This window comes from Schistocerca cancellata, chromosome 4 (genome assembly GCF_023864275.1).
Source record: "Schistocerca cancellata isolate TAMUIC-IGC-003103 chromosome 4, iqSchCanc2.1, whole genome shotgun sequence".
Classification (NCBI taxonomy): domain Eukaryota; kingdom Metazoa; phylum Arthropoda; class Insecta; order Orthoptera; family Acrididae; genus Schistocerca; species Schistocerca cancellata.
The window spans coordinates 20,673,193-20,690,101 of record NC_064629.1 but is presented as its reverse complement, the minus strand read 5'-3'; the positions used below and the strand labels follow the sequence as shown (position 1 = coordinate 20,690,101).

Genomic DNA, 16,909 nt, shown 5'->3' with positions numbered 1-16,909 from the left:
TAAGTTAAGAGTTCGCCATTCTTGTGTTTCATTTATGTGACTGACTAATTTAAAACTACTGCTTTCAACAATCATTTAACAAATTGCTCACACTGGAGAATCTTAAAAATACACTGTTATTTGACTGTTGCACAGAGTCCCTTATGGATGGCACAGTAATAGGCATCCCTGGTTTAGATGCAAAACTCAGCTTGCCCCCCCCCCCCCCCCCCCCTTTCTCCACATGATATACTGTGACATATGGCTGAAGGGTAAAAGGGGTCACAGGGGTGCATTGGGAACTCAAGTGGGAATCCCTGGAGGGAAGGTAATGTTCTTTTTAAGAAAGTGAGAAAATTTAGAGAGCCGGCATTTGAATCAGACCACAGCACACTTTTACTGCCACCAACCTACATTTTATGTAAGGACCATGTATATTGGATACGAGAAATTGGGGCTCATCTGGAAGCATAGAGACAATCGTTTCTCTCTTGCTCTATCTCCAGGAAAGGAAATAACTAACAGCCGTACAGGGCACCCCTGCCACGCACCATGCAGTGGCTTACAGAGTATGTATGTAGGTGTTGATGGAGACGCACATTGTTCAGTATTCCTATTTGTAGATAATTTTCTGTGCATGTGCAGCATGAATATACAACTTACTAACAAATTGATGAAAGTTCAGTTACTTTCCTAGTAACTTGAAGGCTATCCAGACAGTAATCTGTTAGGTTATAAATAAAATAATGGAATAATTGAAGCACATCAGACAGACTTAGGCTACATATTATAATTGTTAAACTTTTTTAGCAAACAGGAAAGTTGTGTTTATGGATTATCAGCTTATTATTAGAATACTACTAGAGAATCTTAATATGCATTAACAATGAACAAAGCTTAAAGTCAGTGATGGGGGGAAAAAGAGATGGAAATAGAAAAACGACCAGGAGGTGGACAGAGAGATACAGGTGGGAAGAGGAGTGGGTAACGGCAACAGAAAGATGGGAAGGAGGAGAATGTGGACAGAGAAATGGGTAGGAGGAGATTACGATGTATATCCGGTTACCATACATGTTAGATGTGTGTGCTTTGACTTTTTTTCTTTTCAGTTTAACCAAACAGTCATACCAATATCTGGTTGGGAACAGCTAATGAATTGATAAAACAGGTAATTGTAACTGACAATAATCCACCAGCATGGCCTTCTTTACACAATACTAGTGAGCCTAGCAATGCAATGCTTGACAGTTGCTAAATATGTATGCAAATTGGATACACATTCTTATCTTCTCCCCCGCTCTTTCTGACAATCTCCTCCACCTCCTCCTCTCTGTCAATCTCCTCCTTCCCCTACTGTATATCCATTTCCTCCCCCTCCCCCCCTCCCTCTGCCCATTCCCTCTTCTCCTCTTTCTCTGTTATTGCCAATGACTCTTTGTTTGAGAAATGAAGGGCAAAGAACAAAGCTGAAGTCGCTTACAATTATTGGGGAAATGGATCCAGCTTCAAGGGAGGTCTCTAGTACCCCGTATACTATCAGGATAATACTTTCAGTGACATTATTCACATAGTTTGTCTCTACAGATTCTGAATCCTCAGAAACTTTCTATTTGTGGCTTATTGGCTATAATTAGGTAAGATTACAACTTCACAGTTTTCTACTAAAATTGACTGTCAGGAAGAAAACAAAACAGCACACAGTTATGTATAATTTTAAACAAAAATTTTACTCATAAGGGGAGAGAATAACATTTTCTTTTTCTCACATATAGTTTAAACAGAAAATGTATACTTGTTGTTTAACAAAATATACAGCCTATGTCCATTTGAATATTTATCAGAGTATCACGTAAAAGTTTCAAGCACATTGGACAAGAACATTCCAAGGTTTTGCTAACAATATTTTCTCTATACATTATGTACCACATACACAAAAAAATGGTTTGTCTATCTGAATGTTTATTAGAGTATCATGTAAAAATCTAATAAATGTTCAGACAGACATAGGCTTTGCCAAACTTACTTTAAAGTATCGTGTAAAATTCTGTTACCAAAAATCTTTGAAGTAAATCAATGAAGAACTTTCCATTTTAAAAATGGACTTGCATATATACAGTAGTATAGATAACCTTTTAATTTGGAAGTTACCATTGGAGTGGGGCTACATGTACACACTCTGTGGTTCAGGGATGGAAAATAAAAATAGATGAAACGTATTTCATAATACTTCCTTGTGTTAAATCTATTTTTATTTTAACTAATGATGAGAATATTGCATGCGACATAACATTTGTTGATATGTGAGACAGAAAACTGATTTCTTCATTTGTAACATAAATCTAAAGAAATAATAATAAGTGCTGATTTAGTATTATACTTTCTCAGACGTTAACTCTGGTTAAAAATGGGAAGTGACGCGGACCTTGATCAAGCGTCACTTCCTTTTAACTGTACGGTATATGTTATATTGCATTTAGGAACTTTCGGGTTATTGAACATTATCAATAATTACGGATTTCTGTAGTTGTATATATATATGTTTGGATGTAGATGTATTGCATTGATGTACTGGTGAATATTGTGTGGTATGACTCGTGTAGTTGATAGTATAATCGGTATATTGTCAACTTTATCCCGATGCCACATGTCCTTGACTTCCTCAGCCAGTTGGATGTATTTTTCAATTTTTTCTCCTGTTTCTTTTGTATATTTGTTGTATTGGGTATGGATATTTCGATTAGTTGTGTTAATTTCTTCTTTTTATTGGTGAGTATGATGTCAGGTTTGTTATGTGGTGGTGTTTTATCTGTTATAATGGTTCTGTTCCAGTATAATTTGTATTCATCATTCTCCAGTACATTTTGTGGTGCATACTTGTATGTGGGAACGTGTTGTTTTATAAGTTTATGTTGTAAGGCAAGCTGTTGGTGTATTATTTTTGCTACATTATCATGTCTTCTGGGGTATTCTGTATTTGCTAGTATTGTACATCTGCTTGTAATGTGATCTACTGTTTCTATTTGTTGTTTGCAAAGTCTGCATTTATCTGTTGTGGTATTGGGATCTTTAATAATATGCTTGATGTAATATCTGGTGTTTATTGTTTGATCCTGTATTGCAATCATGAATCCTTCCGTCTCACTGTATATATTGCCTTTTCTTAGCCATGTGTTGGATGCGTCTTGATCTATGTGTGGCTGTGTTAGATGATACGGGTGCTTGCCATGTAGTGTTTCCTTTTTCCAATTTACTTTCTTTGTATCTGTTGATGTTATGTGATCAAAAGGGTTGTAGAAGTGGTTATGAAATTGCAATGGTGTAGCTGATGTATTTATATGAGTGATTGCTTTGTGTATTTTGCTAGTTTCTGCTCATTCTAGAAAGAATTTTCTTAAATTGTCTACCTGTCCATAATGTAGGTTTTTTATATCTATAAATCCCCTTCCACTTTCCTTTCTGCTTAATGTGAATCTTTCTGTTGCTGAATGTATGTGATGTATTCTATATTTGTGGCATTGTGATCGTGTAAGTGTATTGAGTGCTTCTAGGTCTGTGTCACTCCATTTCACTACTCCAAATGAGTAGGTCAATACTGATATAGCATAAGTATTTATAGCTTTTGTCTTGTTTCTTGCTGTCAATTCTGTTTTCAGTATTTTTGTTAGTCTTTGTCTATATTTTTCTTTTAGTTCTTCTTTAACATTTGTATTATCTATTCCTATTTTTTGCCTGTATCCTAGATATTTATAGGCATCTGTTTTTTCCATCGCTTCTATGCAGTCGCTGTGGTTATCCAATATGTAATCTTCTTGTTTAGTGTGTTTTCCCTTGACTATGCTATTTTTCTTACATTTGTCTGTTCCAAAAGCCATATTTATATCATTGCTGAATACTTCTGTTATCTTTAGTAATTGGTTGAGTTGTTGATTCGTTGCTGCCAGTAGTTTTATATCATCCATGTATAGCAAATGTGTGATTTTGTGTGGGTATGTTCCAGTAATATTGTATCCATAATTTGTATTATTTAGCATGTTGGATAGTGGGTTCAGAGCAAGGCAGAACCAGAAAGGACTTAATGAGTCTCCTTGGTATATTCCACGCTTAATCTGTATTGGCTGTGATGTGATATTATTTGAATTTGTTTGGATATTAAGTGTGGTTTTCCAGTTTTTCATTACTATGTTTAGGAACTGTATCAATTTAGGTTCTACTTTGTATATTTCCAATATCTGTAGTAACCATGAGTGGGGTACACTATCAAAGGCTTTTTGGTAATCAATGTATGTGTAGTGTAGGGACCTTTGTTTAGTTTTAGCTTGATATGTCACCTCTGTATCTATTATCAGTTGCTCTTTACATCCTCGTGCTCCTTTGCAGCAGCCTTTTTGTTCTTCATTTATAATTTTGTTCTGTGTTGTATGTGTCATTAATTTCTGTGTGATGACTGAAGTTAAATATTTTGTATATTGTTGGTAGGCATGTTATGGGGCAATATTTAGCTGGGTTTGCTGTGTCTGCTTGATCTTTAGGTTTCAGATAGGTTATTCCATGTGCAAGTGTATCAGGGAATGTGTATGGGTCTGCAATGTAACTGTTAAATAATTTAGTGAGATGTGAATGTGTTGAGGTGAACTTCTTTAGCCAGTAATTTGCTATTTTATCATTTCCAGGGGCTTTCCAATTGTGTGTAGAATTAATTGCTCGGGTGACTTCATGTTGCAAAATTATCACTTCAGGCATTTATGGTATCATCTTGTATGTGTCTGTTTCTGCTTGTATCCACCGTCCATGCCTGTTATGTTGTACCGGGTTTGACCATATGTTGCTCCAGAAGTGTTCCATGTCTGTTATGTTTGGTGGATTGTCTATTATAATGTGTGTGTTATCTATTGTCTGGTAAAATTTCTTTTGGTTTGTGTTGAATGTTTGGTTTTGTTTCCTTCTATTTTCACTTTTTTTGTATCTTCTAAGTCGTTTGGCCAATGCTTGCAATTTCTGCTTTTTTTCATCTAATTGCTCTATTGCTTCTTGTTGTGAGATTTTACCTAACCTTTTTCGTTTTTTGTCTGATATTTCATTTCTTATAAATTGTGTTAGCTGTCCAATGTCTCTTCTCAGTTTTTCTATTCTGATCTGTAGCCTGTGTTGCCATGCTGGTTTTGTGGGTTTCTTCTGTGTGTTGGTTTGTTCTGATCTCTGCCTAGTGTGTATATTTAGTGTAGTGAATGCTCCTATATAAACCAGTAGTTGTAGCTCTTCCATAATTGTGTTTTCATTTATTTTGTTGTGTATGATTGTGTTGATAGTTTTTATTGTTGTTTCGACTTGCGGGTTATTTGGCGGTCTATGCAAGAATGGTCTAATGTCTGTATTTGTGTCTTTGTATTCTATATATGTCAGCTGAAATTTCTCTCCTATATCTAACACGTGTCTCTCTTCGTGTTCTATTTGTGCTTGTTCTGGTGGCTGTCTTAAGATTTCGTTTTCCTCTGATTGTTTAATTGATGCGTGTTGGTCTTTGTTTGTTTGCTCTGGGATGTTTGAGTCCATTACTGTATTTTCTTCTTCTTCTGATTGCACATTATTTTGTTCCAGTATTTGTTGTACTTGTTGTTTGATGTTTTCTAATTCTGACTGGGGTATCCTGTTATTTTTTATTATTACACGGATCTGATCAGCTAGTCGTTCTGTTAAAAATTTTAATTCCAGGTATCTGGTAATAAATGTTGTGTATACTTATGATCTGTATCCAGTTGTGTTGGTTCCTAGGTTTGTTGCTTGGTAATAACAGAACATGAGGTGTCGATTAACTTCATCTGACCATCTCATCCTCTGTCTTTGTTTTCCTTCTAGGGTGGTTGCAGGAAGCATATCCTGCAAAACACCTCTATTTGGATTTAAATCATTTTCCAGTTGTCTAGCAGTGTCGTTACCATTGTGGGCGGGCATATGGTTCAAGCATCGTCCCCGACCATGACGGCGCTTGTCCGAGGCTTCTTTAGTTCTGTCCTGAACCAAGTAATCACACTAAAAGGGGGATTAGCCCTATTAGTGGTTTGTTCTTTTCGTTGCCTTTTACGACTGGCAGAACGTACCGGAGGCCTATTCTTTTCCCGGGCCTCCACGGGGTTTATTATTATTATTATTATTATTTTTATCTTTTTTTTTCTCAGACTTAAGTCTGGTTAAAAATGGAACGTGACGCGGACCTCGGTCAAGCGTGACTTCCTTGTAACTGTATTATATTGCATTTAGGAACTTTCGGGTAATTGAACATGTATCAATAATTACAGATTTTTGTAGTTGTATATATATGTTTGGATGTAGCTGTATTGCATTGATGTACTGGTGAATATTGTGAGGTATGACTCCTGTAGTTGCTAGTATAATTGGGATAATGTCGACTTTATCCTGATGCCACATGTCCTTGACTTCCTCAGCCAGTTGGATGTATTTTTCAATTTTTTCTCCTGTTTTCTTCTGTATATTTGTTGTGTTGGGTATGGATATTTCAATTAGTTGTGTTAATTTCTTCTTTTTATTGGTGAGTATGATGTCAGGTTTGTTATGTGGTGTTGTTTTATCTGTTATAATCGTTCTGTTCCAGTATAATTTGTATTCATCATTCTCCAGTATACTTTGTGGTGCATACTTGTATGTGGGAACGTGTTGTTTTATTAGTTTATGTTTTATGGCAAGTTGTTGATGTATTATTTTTGCTACATTGTCATGTCTTCTGGGGTATTCTGTATTTGCTAGTATTGTACATCCGCTTGTTATGTGATCTACTGTTTCTATTTGTTGTTTGCAAAGTCTGCATTTATCTGTTGTGGTATTGGGATCTTTAATAATATGCTTGCTGTAATATCTGGTGTTTATTGTTTGATCCTGTATTGCGATCATGAATCCTTCAGTCTCACTGTATATATTGCCGTTTCTTAGCCATGTGTTGGATGCGTCTTGATCTATGTGTGGCTGTGTTAGATGATACGGGTGCTTATTATTATTATTATTATTATTATTATTATTATTATTATTATTATTATTATTAAGGTTAAAAGAAAAGGCACAGTCAATTTGCCAGGACAAACATAAAGTAATACCTGCACAGCATCTGACGCACACTTCTGGGCTACATCAGATGCATAAGCCTTAGCAATAGATGCCAGGTAGGAATTCCTTTCACCTTGATCTGAAGCCCATGCAGCTCTCATCCATGATAAGCGAGCTGTTTCAACACCAATAGCCATATCCGCAAGCATGAAAGCAACAGCCTGTTAACAAGAAAATTTCCTTTTTTGTTATCAGTATCAATCATGCAGAATATCAATTAATATTATGATCTGAGGCATTTAATCATTTTTATATTGCAGATGCCTCTTTCCCATAGACTTCCATGCAGAAATCATAATACTTAACAGCAGCAATGTAATCGCCCAGTACTACTTCTTATTGGTGAAAAAGAGGTTAAAATAAAGACTAGGCTAAAAATTTGTCAATTTGGACATTAACATGAAATTATTGTTATCTACAATGTTGGTGCTCATTGCTTCTGGCTCACCATTCATTACCGATAGTTAGTTTCACTGACACCAACGTTCAATGAATGAAAAGTTATTTGAAACAATAATTCTTGGTAAAACTGATTTTTTTTTCTGTAAATATAACCAGAAAAATAAATTGCAGCATGGATTCCAAAAAGAGACGTTCATAACCACAGTAGCAACATTTTTCATGTAGTGTTGAATAGACTAAGGCCTTCAATAAATCTAGAAATTACCTTTACTCAGTCTGTGAGTTATTCAGCTCTCTTATTCAGCTCTCTCCCACTGATAAAGAATATAATGCTATTCCTCATGAAAGTTTCTATCTCTGACAGAAGATCATGTGCCATAAAAACCAGGGCAGATCATAACAGCAAAACTGTTCTATAAGAAGACAAAAATAAGAAAAAAAAATCCTAGATTTTAGAACTATCAGTTCCTTACTAGTGGAGGAGAGAGAAGGATAAGTTGGAATATATTAGAAGAGCGGGGCAGTTCATCCAGATATCAAGATGAAGGGCGAGGCACCAGACAGAGTATGTGCCAGCTTCAGCCCAGAGATGTTGAGAACAAAGTGAGAAGTTAAGATGGATTAGAGGAAGGTAAATTAATAGTGCAGTTAAAAACTAGGGAAAAAGAGAGATAACGTAACAGAGAGAAATGAGGGGAAGAGAATGAAAATGAAAAAAAATCAATAAAGAAAATGAGACATAGTAAATAAAATAATAAAACAAAAAATATGATACTGAAAAAAGAGTCAAATGTGTTAATGGAGATAAAGTACAGGAAGATGTTGAGACATGAGACTATCAGGTGATAAGATCCAAATGGCCCCCATGTCTAGCAGGCACTCAGTTGCTGACATTCTCTACAGCATGACTCAAGGGGCCGCACACCTGCTACACTACATGAGCTATTTTAATCTTCCCATCTGACAATAGTTTCCTAAACTCTGGAAGTGGAACTTGCACCTCAACACATTCTTGCATCCTGACACCCTTAAGGAATTAATCTCCATTAACACATTTACTATTCCCACCAGAGGATATAGAGGTGGGTGCATATAAGCTAGCATGAGTATCACAGTGGAATTAGAACACTACCACAAATGGCATGAGCAAGGCCTTGCATAGGTAGAACCACTACCCAGGTATTTACCTGCCTGTGGCAATAGTATTATCCCAGGGGTTGTTATGTGGACATCAACCACCGCAGTCCTGGCATTAGCCTTGCACTGTACTCTGTTTTCCATCTGCTTAGTTACTCAATCACTCGCACTGGTCACATTATGTTGGTCTGTGCTTGTCCCTACATGGTGTTGAGACACTCTGCCCCCCCCCCCCCCCCACCCCTAGAATGAATTACATGTGGAGTTCCATTTCCTCTTCCTTGGTCCAGCTTCCTGGGCTTGTAGGTAAGCCACCATTGACTATTTTTGTATCTGAACATGTGTGACAATACTGCAATTCCAACAGGCACAGAATATTGCTATACTAGCGATGTAGGACATTCTGACATGTCTTACGTTTTTCTCTTTCATAGCTTTAAATTGTGGCCATCATGGACCCAGCATTTTTTTTTTTTTGCAATGTTGGTAGGAGCAGTTACGACTCCAGTAGCAGAAACAAAAGCTGCCACAAGATAATATGCAAGAACTGCTTAAACAAAATGCGGAATTGCTCCGTAGGCACGCAGTGCTGGTGGCAAGCCAGGAGCCAACACAGATACCTTCTTCACCACCACCACCACCACCCTCTTCACCACCACCACCACCACCACCACCACCACCACCCTCTTCACCAGCTTCTGAAAACCTATGGGAAGGTGGGAGAATCCCCTTCACTACTTCTTGCTGCACTGCCAGGTAAGATGTATTGTCAATCAAGCTGATACAGCTGCCTTGATATTGTCCAGCAGTGCAGGATTGTATCAAATTGAAGCTCTCCAGAGCCTGTGCAGAATTTCTCAAAGTTAAGGTTAACAGTCTGTCAGTTGCTCAATTAGTATCATCAAACCCATGTGGTCATGGCAATGTTACAATCTCACAAACGCGCACGCACACGCGCACACTTGTATGAGAGACCTGGTAGGTCAGCGATCTCTGCTGCATAGAAGTTCCTTAGGGGGGTAGGTGCGTGCGCGTGCGTGCGTGCGCGTGCGTGCGCGCGCGCGCTTGTGAGATTGTAACATTGCCATGACCACATGGGTTTGATGATACTAATTGAGCAACTGACAGACTGTTAACCTTAACTTTGAGAAATTCTGCACAGGCTCTGGAGAGCTTCAATTTGATACAATCCTGCACTGCTGGACAATATCAAGGCAGCTGTATCAGCTTGATTGACAATACATCTTACCTGGCAGTGCAGCAAGAAGTAGTGAAGGGGATTCTCCCACCTTCCCATAGGTTTTTAGAAGCTGGTGAAGAGCAGCATGCACGCGCACGCACCTACCCCCCTAAGGAACTTCTATGCAGCAGAGATCGCTGACCTACCAGGTCTCTCATACAAGAGTCTGCATATGATGTAGCACAGTGGGGACACTCAACTGGACAACCACATCCCTCATTAGTGAGACAGTTTAACACCCAACCTCAAGGTCCAAAGTAGGGCAGGTGCCAAAATTAGAAATTTGTGGCACATGTGCCCCCTTGTGGTGAGCCAGGCAGCCTTGACCAATGCTGGGCATTTGTGTCCTGATGCCGTTGCTGATTTGAGTGCAGTGACATCGTGGCACTGCCCACCTTCATCCACATCGGGTTCATTAGGTTCAAGTTACTGACAGCATCCTACTTCCCACTCGCAATATTCTTTGGGTTCTGAGTATTGCTCTGCTTCTGCACTTGTTACTCCACAATGGGGAAGTTGGCAGTCCTGTCATTTGGTGTGTGTTCAAAGGGACTGCCCCCCATTGATATGTAATATTTTTATTATTCCTTGTTACTGTAGTGTTATCTTGAAGCTGTGAGAAAGGACGACATGTGCTCCAAGGTGCGGAAGCAGAGACGATGCTGAGGGCATATTGTTACTTGAAGTAAACAGTAAGGTGAGACCCTTTTGAAAATGTAGACACCCCCAGACGTGGTCCGTGGGCACCAGTTATTATTCAAGGAATTAACATTTAACATTTAACTTCATATGTCATCTAGGTGCTGTAGTAGGTTGCCACCATGGAACTTTGCAACCACAGGCATGTACTAGCATATAAAGCCAGCTTGATACCAGCACTTGCGTTTTTGCTCTCTTTCGAACCCTTGTAAGCCTACTGATGTTGCTGTTCTCAGACTACTGTTAACCTAGCAGTCCCTACTCCAGGGAGCATGAGGGGTGGGGCTAAATGGTGTATAACAATGTTGCAAGCTTTATTTGGCAGAGCAGTTACATTTAGCTTTCAGCTTAACAATGTTGATACCGAACACGGACTTAGTTAGTGCAACTGCAGTCACATCCCTGCCTTAGGAGCAGTAGAGTGGACCTAACTACATCGTGATTGGCAGGCACCTGCAAGAGACCTGGAAGATTGCTTTTCCCCACTTAAAGCCACCCAGCCAGTGCCCCCACGAGACTCTTCAAAACCCCCTAGATTCCACATTTTCACGGAGTTCTCAGTCAGATGATCTGGACGCTGAATCCACATCCAGCCTCAGTCCAGCTCCATGTAAGTCTGTGCTCTCGCTTGGAGTACCACAGTGAACAGACTGTCACACTCAGTATGTTTTGTTTTGCAAAAGTTGTCTTAAGATGCTGCTAGTGTTTGCTACTGTGATTAGCATCCACTCCTGGGACTTATTCACTGGATTCTGTTGTAACAGCGTTATTAATGCTTTTTCTAACCCTAGAACTAGCCTCCAGTGTGTTTGTCAGTTAGTCCTGTCTGGAATAAACAGGGTTTTGAAGTAATTATTAAAGAGCTGCTACAATGAGCTGCCAACCAAGCCTCACCACATGTGTTTATAGTAAATGCCTGTACCAGTATTGGCCCAGATAGAAGAAAGCAATCAAATGCCTTCACTGTGAATTGTCCTTTTGCCTTCTGCTCTGTACTGCTCAGGAGGGTAGACTGACCAGTAACCCCTTGTCTGCCTCTCCCACCTATGTCAGGACACACATATAGCATGTGTGTGGTATGCCACAGGGTAGGCAATTTGGCAATGCTTTGTGATATACTGTGGCAATGCCCCCATGGCTCACTGACTATTCTGCTTACCCTGGTAGTGTATGAGTGACGGTAAGCCTAATTAACTTAGATACTAGAATGATATTTTCACTCTGCAGCGGAGTGTACACTGATATGAAACTTCCTGGCAGATTAAAACTGTGTGCCCGACCGAGACTCTAACTCGGGACCTTTGTCTTTCGTGGGCAAGTGCTCTACCATCTGAGCTACCAAAGCATGACTCACACCCGGTCTCACAGCTTCACTTCTGCCAGTATCTCGTCTCCTACCTTCCAAACTTTACAGAAGCTCTCCTGCGAAACTTGCAGAACTAGCACTCCTGAAAGAAAGGATATTGCGGAGACATGGCTTAGCCACAGCCTGGGGGATGTTTCCAGAATGAGATTTTCACTCTGCAGCAGAGTGTACGCTGATATGAAACTTCCTGGCGGATGAAAACTGTGTGCCCGACCGAGACTCGAACTCGGGACCTTTGCCTTCCTTTCAGGAGTGCTAGTTCTGCAAGTTTTGCAGGAGAGCTTCTGTAAAGTTTGGAAGGTAGGAGACGAGATACTGACAGAAGTGAAGCTGTGAGAACGGGCGTGAGTCGTGCTTCGGTAGCTCAGATGGTAGAGCACTTGCCCGCGAAAGGCAAAGGTCCCAAGTTCGAGTCTCGGTCGGGCACACAGTGTTAATCTGCCAGGAAGTTTCAACTTGGATACTAATGGAATCTTGACATAGTGGTTATTGGAACAGGAGGCTGTCAAAGTTTTCTTGTAGTTTGCAGTGTGTTCCTTTCAGTGGGCTATGCTTAATCTCTGCATGTTATAAGAATGTGGAACACAAAATATTTTTGGGCGAGATGATTTTTCTACTAGCAACATAAGCTTAAGTTTTTGGTTTCTACATAGTTGACAAAGGCCAACGGCCTTGCTGTAGGGGTAACAAAAGTTCCCATCAGACCAACAAAGTTTTTATTGCTCAGTGCCCTTTTGGGCTCTACCAGTGTGATTATTTGCCCTTTGGAATTTCGTCTGCACCATGAATTTATCAACTACATCTGAAGCAGCTGATGCACGGTATTTTCGGTTATGTGAACTACGTTGATGACATCTGGGTCATGGGATCCATGCAAGAGGAGCATTTATGATATATGCAGGCAGTTTTCCTAGGCCTTCCCAATTTTTTTAAAAAGCTCCTGTGTTTGATGTGCGGTCAAGCATTCTCATGAAGCACTACTCCCTCCATCAGTTGTCCTCTCTGGCTGGAGTTTGGGCACTTGTCAGTGTTTCACAATATTGTTGCAGCAGAAGTTGAGTAGCGCCGTAGTGTAGTGGTTATGATACTAAACTGTTGCATGGAGTGTCATGAGTACAAAACTCATCTGGGCTGTGAAATTTTAATTTCTATATTCGGTTTGAGTACATTCTAGAAGTATCCAAAAATGTCAAGAATCATTGTATTGGAATGTTATGTAGCTGTATACATACTGTATGTGTTCTGGCCAGAGGCAGTTCGCTCCAGCTCTTGTATGTGCAAGTGCTGAATAAACCTTTGTTAAGAGAAGTTAGTGTTTGTCATTCAGCTAATTACACCTTTTTCTACACTCCTGGAAATGGAAAAAAGAACACATTGACACCGGTGTGTCAGACCAACCATACTTGCTCCGGACACTGCGAGAGGGCTGTACAAGCAATGATCACACGCACGCACAGCGGACACACCAGGAACCGCGGTGTTGGCCGTCGAATGGCGCTAGCTGCGCAGCATTTGTGCACCGCCGCCGTCAGTGTCAGCCAGTTTGCCGTGGCATACGGAGCTCCATCGCAGTCTTTAACACTGGTAGCATGCCGCGACAGCGTGGACGTGAACCGTATGTGCAGTTGACGGACTTTGAGCGAGGGCGTATAGTGGGCATGCGGGAGGTCGGGTGGACGTACCGCCGAATTGCTCAACACGTGGGGCGTGAGGTCTCCACAATACATCGATGTTGTCGCCAGTGGTCGGCGGAAGGTGCACGTGCCCGTCGACCTGGGACCGGACCGCAGCGACGCAAGGATGCACGCCAAGACCGTAGGATCCTACGCAGTGCCGTAGGCGACCGCACCGCCACTTACCAGCAAATTAGGGACACTGTTGCTCCTGGGGTATCGGCGAGGACCATTCGCAACCGTCTCCATGAAGCTGGGCTACGGTCCCGCACACCGTTAGGCCGTCTTCCGCTCACGCCCCAACATCGTGCAGCCCGCCTCCAGTGGTGTCGCGACAGGCGTGAATGGAGGGACGAATGGAGACGTGTCGTCTTCAGCGATGAGAGTCGCTTCTGCCTTGGTGCCAATGATGGTCGTATGCGTGTTTGGCGCCGTGCAGGTGAGCGCCACAATCAGGACTGCATACGACCGAGGCACACAGGGCCGACACCCGGCATCATGGTGTGGGGAGCGATCTCCTACACTGGCCGTACACCACTGGTGATCGTCGAGGGGACACTGAATAGTGCACGGTACATCCAAACCGTCATCGAACCCATCGTTCTACCATTCCTAGACCGGCAAGGGAACTTGCTGTTCCAACAGGACAATGCACGTCCGCATGTATCCCGTGCCACCCAACGTGCTCTAGAAGGTGTAAGTCAACTACCCTGGCCAGCAAGATCTCCGGATCTGTCCCCCATTGAGCATGTTTGGGACTGGATGAAGCGTCGTCTCACGCGGTCTGCACGTCCAGCACGAACGCTGGTCCAACTGAGGTGCCAGGTGGAAATGGCATGGCAAGCCGTTCCGCAGGACTACATCCAGCATCTCTACGATCGTCTCCATGGGAGAATAGCAGCCTGCATTGCTGCGAAAGGTGGATATACACTGTACTAGTGCCGACATTGTGCATGCTCTGTTGCCTGTGTCTATGTGCCTGTGGTTCTGTCAGTGTGATCATGTGATGTATCTGACCCCAGGAATGTGTCAATAAAGTTTCCCCTTCCTGGGACAATGAATTCACGGTGTTCTTATTTCAATTTCCAGGAGTGTATGTGACATTATTCTGGAAGAGGTGCTGGGTATATGGAACTTGTAATAGTGCACATTATCCACAACACAGTGGCTCTCATCATGCCAGGACTGAGCCGCTGTTTATGTGGTGAGAAACCAGAGTTCGAGCAATATTTAACAGATGGCAGTCTATCGGAGACAGAAGAAGAACAGGATGTGATGATGACAGCAAATGTGTGCCACCACATGAGACAGGGTTCTGGGTTCTCTGATGGCTATGGCCAAGATCCAAATAAGTGCCTGAAGGTGTATGAGCGTATAGCCAAATTTAGCAAATGGGATGACACCATGTGTTTGGCTAATGTATTTTTCTATTTGTAGGTCACTGCCAAGCAATGGTATGGGAACGATGAGGAAAAGTTCACAAGCTGTGAAGTATTCCAGGCGGAACTGCGCAAGTCTTTCGGCGACACACAATGACAGAAGTGCAAGGCTGAAGATAAAGTAAAGTGCATGGCACAGCGTCCAGGAGAAACTACAGCAGCCCCCTATGGGTCCAGGAGTTTGACAGGCAGGAATATTTTGGTCCTATTCTCATGAGGCGGCTAAAATGAGTTTCACACGTTTTGGCCTTTGTGATGGTCCCCTGTAGGGTTTGACCTCCATTCTTCAAAATTTTCCCAAAGTGTGAGCCAATTGGGGAAGGACACCTTACGAGGTGCATCGTGTCAATCCCGCATTGATATCTTTAGCCCACTTCCTCGTTGTCGCATTGTATTCCTGCCCATTCTCCATCTCTTGGACGAGGACACCTTCCTGGGTGCGTTTCCCACCATGCACCGTGCACTATGCAGTGTCGATTTCTGCGTCAACGATGATCGTGGACTTCTCTACACCTGATATCCAGCATGGTAGCCAGTCTGTTGGGGTGGGCCCACTATGTACCCTGTTGGTTGTAGCCCCCTGACCACACAGGGTTCGCTCTGCTGATGCCTGTGCCATCAACTCCCCATGTATGCCGAGGGATAGATGCCCATCTCCCTGTGACATCGGGACTTCCAGCAACAACGGCCATCCTACCAGGTGGTGCCCGTGGGGAGGGCTCCCGGTCAGAGTGGGTAGCATCAGGGCGGATGACACGCGATGAAGCGTAGTCTGTCATCTTTGCCGGCCGGTGTGGCCGTGCGGTTCTAGGCACTCCAGTCAGGAACTGCGTGACTGCTACAGTCGCAGGTTCGAATCCTGCCTCGGGCATGGATGTGTATGATGTCCTTAGAACTATTTAAACTTAACTAACCTAAGTTCTAGGTGACTGATGACCTTGGAAAATGGTGCAAATGGCTCTGAACACTATGCGACTCACCACCAGCAAGAGACGATGGAAGTTAAAACACCAGCAGTCTCTAAGTGATCACGAGCTCAAGTCGACACACACAGGTATGATGCCAAATCGTTCCCCTCTCTGGCAACACCGTGGGAGGAACGTCTGGGTAAAGATGGCAGCAGACCTTATTTGCCCTGGTACCTTGTATGTTTGAGAGCTGATGGGGAATCTTTCATGACGATGAAGCCTCAGATTATTGTTGAGAATTTAGAGGAAAAATTGGGGGAGGTGGAGGGCTTGTCCAAAATGAGATCTGGGTCAGTCTTGATCAAAACAGCATCCTCTGCCTAGTCACAGGGGAGTTGCTCACTTGTGACAAGACACCAATTTAGAGTGGCGAGGTGTACATTTCATCTGGTGTGTCCACCGGGGTCCAAAGGATAATCGGGTTGCCACCGGTGCCTCCATCTCGGCCTTCGAGGGTGGTACATTGCCCGAGAAGGTCAAAGTGATGCTCTACTGGTGTGATATAAAGCCCTATATTCCCGCCCACGATGTGGTGCATTAAATGCTGGAAGTTCGGCAATACGTCTTCCCACGGTACTTCCAGTGTCACGTGCCGAGAGTGGATGCCCATCACATCCCAATACTTCATGTGCCCTGCCTCCCATTGGTGTCAACTGCGGAGAGCACCATTCGCCTTGCTCGCTTGACTGCAGGATTCTCCAGAAAGAAAGGAAAATCGTGGAGTAAAAGACCCTGGACCGACTGACCTACACTGAGGCTAAGAGAAAATTTGAACAGCTGTGTCCTGTGTGAATGACAGTCTTACGCCGCCTCTCAAGTTCTGGCATCATCAGCTCTGCCAACCCAGGTCACCTCTCACAGCCGGAAGACCATCAAGGGGGAGGTGTAATTTC

General features: G+C 42.3%; 1 protein-coding gene across 1 annotated transcript in view; it reads right to left on the bottom strand.

The window, feature by feature from the left end:
• LOC126184726 (probable medium-chain specific acyl-CoA dehydrogenase, mitochondrial) overlaps positions 1-16,909 on the bottom strand; it is a 213,499-nt gene that overhangs the window by 1,179 nt on the left and 195,411 nt on the right. The window contains exon 10 of the mRNA XM_049927260.1: positions 7,083-7,253. Coding sequence (XP_049783217.1) covers positions 7,083-7,253 — 171 coding nt within the window. The remainder of the gene's footprint in view (positions 1-7,082; positions 7,254-16,909) is intronic.